An 8,319-nucleotide genomic window follows, 5' to 3' on the forward strand; every position below is an offset into this window, starting at 1 on the left:
GTGCAAATAAAATTGAATTGAAAATTGAATTGTGAAGGCGACACCAGAAGCCACACAATTGGGAAGTCAGTAACATCAGACACCAGCATCTTTATTTTAATTTTAATGCACATTAATGCAACCTTACACACACAACATAGACATTACATGGGGATACAAGTCGGACCATTCATCTTAAATATATTATTTGGGGTTTGTTTGTTTTTTTTTATTTCTGATATTTGGTCAGTTTTGTGTTTGATTACTTTTAATTTGAAGTAAGTATTAAATTAATAGTTGGTTTTCATTCTTTGTTTTTAGATATTTTTTTTTCTATTTGTATCCCCTCGTGTGTTGAACTGGCCAGTTCAGTCCAATTTACTTTGGGAAATATTTAATCTGAGGTAAACATTTTGCTTTTCATTTGACCCCTGACCTGTCTGCTGTAATGGAGGAGGCAGGTTTATGACCTATACTGCAGCCAGACACCACAGGAAGCCTTCCTCCATGTTTTTTAACAGTAATTGATTCAGCCAGTTTAAGTCTCCTTTGTTTTTGTGCATTAGATCACTGTGTGGGTTGTGTTGAGTGGTTATGTATTTGTAAGTTGCCATTATGACTTGACTAGTGGTGTTTATGTGACCTCTTTTAAGGGTCTAGTATCATCAGTTAACTTTCTTTTCTTTCTTTTTTTACACTTTGCAGGCACTTTGCTGTAAATATAACAACACTGCTGAAAACTCTAATTTAAATAATTACTACTGATGCACCTATCAAATAAACTAACATTTGCATAAGTGTTGAAATGCTGGACTCTTCCTCTCCTAAATCTGTGGCAGAGAAAAAATGTTGCAGGAGTGTTTTGGGTTGTTGTTGTTTTTTTTACATGATATGTAAGAAAAATAAGAAAAAGAAAGAAACCCTGTGATTTTAATGGAAATGCATTACTTTATCCCCCATTACAACTGCAGCTTTTATTAGTGCATGTTCACGTGACTTCTGATTCTATTGGGTCTTAATAAAAGTCTCTGCAATCAATTGATTACAATCAAGTGATTCAATTGAAACATGGAAATCAACATTTCACCATTTTATACTATACATACATGTTTTGCTTTCAAGACTGGACATGAGGGGCATGTGGGCGGCATTGTAGAGTAGAGTGTGTTGACAGGAGGAAAACTTACACGCTCAGTAAATCACCCCCGTCACTACCTAAACCTCAAAGTCTCTAAACAGGAAGTGCATCTGCATGAAAGCTTGTGTTTTATATGCAGACAGATGACCTTTTGATGTAAAACCTTTCTCTGTATCTAGAGAAACACTTTAACTATATACTCAACTATATAGTTTAACATTTGGTCTGTAACTATCATTTAAAAACAATAAAAATGTTTAAAAGAATATACATAGGTGGCTATAAAAGACTGCAGGTCAAACATCGTGCAGATACAGAAGGACCTCCTGGGGTCCAAAATGTCGCACTATTACAGAGCAATGCTTGCAATAGTCTTGCATGGTTAGCAAGTTAGACAGATGCAAATGTTAAAGTGCTAAAACAGACATGTAAATAAAATACAAGATCATCTTAGCAGCTTATTGGTATTAATGTCTCTTAATAAGAGAACTAACTGTCACACAGTGTTGTTGTAACTTAATATCGTAATGGTGGTAGTGCAGTGGCAGTCTCCGGGCAGTCTGTGGTCAGCTTCAAACCACCCGTCTACCTGCAGAGAGCGTCTGTTGTCAGGTGGGGGCAGTGTTATAAATATACGGCACAAACGGTCTGTGGGCTACTGTTGTTGGTCCATCAGCCAGCCACGGAGGAGAGTGAAGTTATAACATACAAAGCACTGAAGTGAAACTGAGGTAAAAACAATGACAAATGTCCACTGCAGCTGCTGTCTGTGACTCTCATGCATCTTTTTTGATCTGTGATGTTTTTTCACCCGTTTTGCTTCATCCACATCATGCACTGTGCAGTTGGGATTTTGGAAAACTGCACAGGAGAACATCTGCAATCTTTGAAAACACTTCTCTGTTGACTCTTTTGACACATACCTCCCAAGCAGGACACAAACTTGTTAGTATTGAGTCAATGCCTCTGTTGATTGTTGACAGGTACTCCAGTTTTGTCCCACGGGCCAAAGACATGCCTGGTTTGGGTTAAGTGCACTTCTAAATTGGCCATGGTTGAGAGCATGAAGATTTGTCTTTTGTCTGCTCACGCTGTGACAGAGTATCCAAGATGTACCTTGGCTTTTGGCTTTGCACAGCTGGCACAGGCTCGAGCACCCCTGTGAACTTCAACTGGATGACTGAAAGAAACTAGAAGTTAACTTGAGTTCTAGTTCAAATGTTTTCGTAGTCATTAGACACCTGATCCATTTCCAGATTATCCTTGCAGACATTTTCAGCACGTCTAGCTGCATGTGTCCTGATGTTACGCTGATAGCGGACTGAGGCGATATTTTGATAGAGATCATTTCCTGGCTGCCGAAGGCTTCTGTACTGGTCCCCCAGGTCATTGTCATACTATAACAAAATAATATCAAAAATTATACTGCATCATAATGCATTTCAATTCATTTATTGAGCATCAGTTCACAACAGTTGTCTCAATGTGTTTATATTGTAAAACAGTCTAAGGCCCTGCAATATTAAAAGCAAAACCAGACGACCTCCTATAAGCAAGCACATGGTGACAGAGAGAAAGGACAAAAGGCAAAATATGGGAGAGTTTAATTATTACTAATCATTAAATTCAGTCGTATAAAAACACAGAGAGTGAAAAGAGTTTAGTGAAGAAGAAACACTCTGCTGCACATTAAAGGACATCTCCTGGTCCAATATTCATCTCAGTGACTCTGGAGGCCAAAGTAATGCTGTCCGGGGTAAGTATCTGGTTAGAAACCATGTTCCTGAGACTTCTGAATTAAATAAAAAGTGGTGGGTAAAAGTGCTTTTTGAAACCTCAGCTTTCCAACTGTGTGCACAGAGTGCACTGTAGATATACTGTAGATACTTCAGTTGTACATCTTTGTAACTAAAATGACAAACATTAAACTTCTCACTACTTTGACTGTACAGGTATAGCTTAAGAATCGATTACTCACCACAGAAGATGAAGTTTTACGTACAGATATTTCAATTGTTTCTGAGCGTGAACGGCAACTTTGGATAAGAAAGGATGTCAGTGTTAATGAAACATACAGTCACATATGTGCAGAGAAATGCTAGAAAACCATGTGAGAGATTTACAGAGCGAATATATCTGGCACAAATTTTTATTAATTTCATTTATTTTTCACTTCATCTGCCAACACAATAAAGTAATTCTTCAAACTATTACAAGAATGAAAGTTTCTCACCCACGACTTCTCAACCAGTAGAAAAATGCCAGGTTAACTCCAGTTACAATGACGACTCCTGCTGCAGTGATCAAATAAAGTGAAACAGACGTGTCTGTTGAATTGATGTTCTCTTCCTCCTCTGAGATTGGCACTGAGATTAAATATAAAGAAGCATAACAATGATATTGTGCTGGATCATCAGGACATCTGTAATCACAGCAATGAATATAAAAACGATCCACAGACAGACGTAAACAAGCTACACAAATCAAATACTGTACTTGGATCCACTTTCTTATGTTTGACTACCAAAGCTGTAAATGAAAATTCTTAATAATCCTCATGCAGTTAAACGAAGTATGAAAGAAAATATATCTATTTGAAAACTGATTAAACACAACATTAACGCAGCAGGAAATCACATAAAACATTCCTACCTTCCACAGTTACACTGAGATGGAGCTTATATGATCCTCCAGTCTGTGCACACTCACAGGTGTAGCTCCCGCTGTCCTCTGCTGTTAAATTTGTCAGGTGGAGAAACACAGTCTGATTTTCTTTCATCAGTGTGAACCTGGAGTCACATCCATGCTCAAAGTTTTGTCCATGTCGATACAGCAGACTGCACTCTTCTCCTCTGCTCCTCTGTGTGCTGATCTTACACACTATCAGCATGATAACGTTCAGCGTTTCGTTGCTGCATATTCGAGTAACATCTGGTTGTTTGTCAATGATTTTCATAAGAATCTCCGTACCAGCTGAAATATGTAAAACTGGAAGTCAGTTCTGTGTGATATACAGTTGCTAAGTTATCACTTGCACATTACCAACATTTATTGGTAAATACAGGTAATAAAATCTAACATAGATTAACTGTAAAAATCAAACAAACAAAAAGACAACAACAACAACAACAAAGCAATCCTACATAAATAAAAGTAATGTTGCTGCATATTCAAGTAACATCTGGTTTCTTTCCAGCCTTCTTCACGAGCATCTCTGCAATCATTCATTTACAGTAAATATACAACAGTCTGAGTTCATCACTGCTATAATTGTTAACATGTGATTATTTTTTTGTGAAAGCACATCTCTTCTTTATGTAACTGCAAAGAAAGATAGAAAATAACTGAAGACTTGATTAATAAAAAAATATTTACCTTCATGGCTGTAACACACAAGTATAGGCAGAAGCAGGACAAAGCAAAGTTTCCGTACAGTCATATTGGTCAGGAAGTAACTGTGGCTGGTGTCAGTGTACGGTAGATTATATTGAAAGGAGGAGACTTGCCCCCTCAGTAATTTGTTTTCTGTGGCTAACTGAACCTCAAAGCCTGTTTAAAAAGGAAATGCACTTAGAAATTAAAACTGTGTCATGACATCAAAACACACACTTGACGGAAGTGACTTTGTTCACACACTGACTTCAAAAGTGACTGGAAAATTAGGCCCCACTTTGTGCGACTTTGTATTTGTGTGATTTTTTGAGCAACAGCATGGCCTACTTTCAAAACAGAATGCTTTCTGCACTTTCATGCACTGCACTCCACAGGCCAAATATGACCTATGTAGACCTATATGTCAGGGAAGGCCAGAGGTAAGGCACAATACAGGATAATACAGCATCTCTGATTCTCAGTGTGCAACACGTTACTGATTTCCAGCAGTGGAACAGCAGGGTCACAGCCAACCGCAATGCTCTACTTGATGAGCTGAATGCTTCGCTTGTTTGCCTAAACACCAACCAACGTAGAGATATTCTACTAGCCGACGCAGCATGGAGCTCTTCACACACTCTGACTTTGACTGAGGCATCCAAGGGTATGAGGAGAATTCATCAAAAGCAGCTACCCTGGCAATGTCTGTAATAGGTTTCTTAGTCATTTTGTGCCTGCATGCTTAAACCCCACCACCACAGTGCCCCTCTCTGAAAAAAAAACCCCAGCATAACCTGTTTGAATGACTATGGCCCTGTCATGCTCACTTCAATTCACCACCTTTGTGCATGCGCCAACCAGCACGCTCCTGCTTTTTCTCGTTAGTTTAGCTTTTTTTCTTACTTATTCTTTCATCTGTTTTATTATCGGTCCCTCAATCATGTGGATTGAGAGAGTTTTTGTTCCACATAATTTCTCTTGGGAAATTAAACTCTTTAGCCTTGGACGACCACCATCCGTCTGCTGCTAGTTCCTGAACTTCCTTATAGATAGACTTTATGCAGCCATAGCTGGTACCAGGACATCAGGCACAAAGACACCGAGAACAAGGATCCAAAGGATCCACAAGGCTGTGTGTTCAGTCCACTCCTGTACATGTACAACCTCTTCACCTATGACTGCGTCCTTGCCCAAAAAAACACCTCCATCAAGTTAATTGGCTACACAACCGTCATCTGGCTTATTATTGACAGCTTACAGGGTAGAGGTGGCACAGCTGGTGTCCTGGTGCAAATAAAATCATCTCTCCTTAAAGGGTGAGGAGACTAAGGAGATGATTATCAACCCAAGGAAGACACAAGACCAGCACACCCCATTTTACATCATAGCGATTCAGGTGGACTGAACTGATCACATGGTAGTGAGTCAGCCGGCGGGAGAGCATGCTGGACAGACCTTGTGCACTCTCACACTGGCAGAGGCCCTGGTCTCTGAGACCTTCAACTCCCACCTCCAGCAGAACCTCAACAACTTTCAGAGGATGGGCCGGGGCTGGGGACACTGGACCAAGTTCTGCACCTTGGGGGTGGGGTGTTACTGACTTGAACAGAGGATGTAGTAAGGCAGTGGAAGGAAAACTGACACACCCATCAGTGGGGTTAAGGTCACTGAGGCAGTAGCTGAGCATCTGGGGAGGATGAAGTTCGCCTTGAGATGGGGTGTCTGGCTCATTTCAGTACAACCATTGCAGGAGCTTGGTCCACATTGCCAACAATTCACATTCAACATTCACAATCCGGTGTGAAGCTCTGAGAATGAAAATCATCACCAGGTCTGAATTGCTGTCCACTTTTACAGTGATGCAGACAAAGCACCAGTCTGTGTAGTAAAGAGAGTGCTGAGTATAAAGGTGAGGCTCTTGATGTAGAGATTGATCTACATCCCTACCCTCACATATGGTCACGAGCTACTAGGTAGTTACAGAAAGAACAGGATCACGAATGCAAGAGGTTCTGATCACTGCAGGTCACTTATAATACCCTGTTTATAAAAAGGGAACACAACATCATCAAGGACCTCCCCCGCTGTATATGACAATAAACTTCTTGATGATGGTGATCAGGGGGAACACATGGGGAAACAGCTGACTGAAATAAACATAATGATGCCACAGGGGAAGTGAACCTAAACACAATGACAAAAAACACACTAGACCCTTCAAAATAAACCATGAAACACAGAGAAAATAACCATAATCAAAGAATAAAACTGAAACACACAAAACACTGGGTCATAGGGGAAACCGCAATAGTTGATTCAACAAATAATTATATATACTTTATAAATACATATACACATAACCATGTAACCGTAGTGTGTTAACGCAATGCCACGATCATAACAGGAGAAGAAATCCTGACAAATTCACCCCCGAGGTCAACCAGTGCAATGTTCAGAGCTGCATCTCAGACTCTAAAGGCTTCAGTCAGCATCTGCATATTTTAAATTCATGACAGTACAATTACACTGAGCAAGTACGGTTCATTTGGGTGAGATGCTGGGAGAAATCCTCTTTTGACTGAAAAGGCCATGGCAGCACATCTTTGCAAAGCTGCTGCTGATCAAACCAAAAGACTTTTTGCACCTTTGGACAGATGAGACCAAAGTGGAGATGTTTGTTCATAATGCAAAAAACCAACCACAGCATATTAGCACAAACACCTCAGACCAACTGTTAAGGACGATGGTGGCACTGTGGTGATTATGGCTTGCTCTGCAGCCACAGGACCTGGGGCCCTTGCAGTCATTGAGTTGTCCATGAACTCCTCTGTATACCAAAGTATTCTAGAGTCAAATGGGAGGCCATCTGTTTAACAGCAAGAGGTTGGGTGAAACTGAGTCCTTTGAAAGAACAATGATCCCAAACACAGCATCGAATCTGCAGCAGAGCAGCTGAAAAAGAAAAAATGGAGTCAAAGTTCAGACCTCAATGCTGCAGTGTGACCTGTGCAAGCAGATTTACCTACAGTACATGGTTCTACAAGCTACTAAATCATGAAGTGTATTTAGTTTTTTAGCGGACTACAACGTCTTTCTGTTTGTAAAGAAACTGTAAATGTGCATTTCTGTGTGTCTAGTAACAAACGTTAAACTAGCTAGTGTTTAGAATATGAGAATATGTTACTCAGCAAAGAGCTGTGAGTTTCATGCACACACTGTCCGGATGCTTCTGACCTCAAACAGCCCCTTTAGAAAAGACGTCAATCAAAATGGTGTAATGAGTTTTAATACCATTACAGTCAAAGATTAACTCACCACTGACTTTTCACTTGGTAGATAAATCCCAGAATAACTCCACTTATTAGGATGACGACAACACCACACCAATCAAATAAATGGAATTAGTCATTTTGGCTGAACTCTTTCTGATTTAATCTTTTCTGACTGACATCATCTGTAAATCAAACACACATCATCCACTGCGTTATCATATCAGACATATTTAAAACAAAGTTTCATTCATTTAAATTAATATAAATTTAGTCACAATGTGGTCGATTTAAACAAAGAACAAAGTGAGTTTACCTTTTACGGTGACATTAACATGAAGATTAAATGTTCCATCAGGTTTTATGCACTCGCAGGTGTATCTCCCACTGTCCTCTGCTGTTAAACCAGTCAGGTGGAGAAGTACAGTCTCATTTCCCATCATCAACGTGAACCTGGAGTCACATTCATTAACCTGCCCGTGTCGATACAGCAGACAGCACTGTCCTCCTCTGTTTCTCTGTGTTCTGATTTTACACACAATCAGCGTAATAACATTCTGT

The 8,319-nt window shown here is 39.8% G+C and overlaps 1 protein-coding gene across 1 annotated transcript; it reads right to left on the reverse strand.

Annotated features, from left to right (window-relative positions):
• Positions 1 to 75: 75 nt before the first annotated feature.
• LOC146492304 (uncharacterized) lies at positions 76 to 7,965 on the reverse strand. The gene is made up of 5 exons (XM_085151785.1): positions 4,493 to 7,965; positions 3,770 to 4,090; positions 3,351 to 3,483; positions 3,096 to 3,153; positions 76 to 2,514 (listed from the first exon to the last, which is right to left on the reverse strand). The coding sequence occupies exons 1-5, from the start codon at positions 4,554 to 4,556 to the stop codon at positions 2,332 to 2,334; spliced, it is 759 nt and encodes a 252-aa protein (XP_085007911.1). The 5' UTR covers positions 4,557 to 7,965; the 3' UTR covers positions 76 to 2,331.
• Positions 7,966 to 8,319: the final 354 nt, after the last annotated feature.

Source organism: Neolamprologus multifasciatus, chromosome 23, assembly GCF_963576455.1.
Source record: "Neolamprologus multifasciatus chromosome 23, fNeoMul1.2, whole genome shotgun sequence".
NCBI lineage: Eukaryota > Metazoa > Chordata > Actinopteri > Cichliformes > Cichlidae > Neolamprologus > Neolamprologus multifasciatus.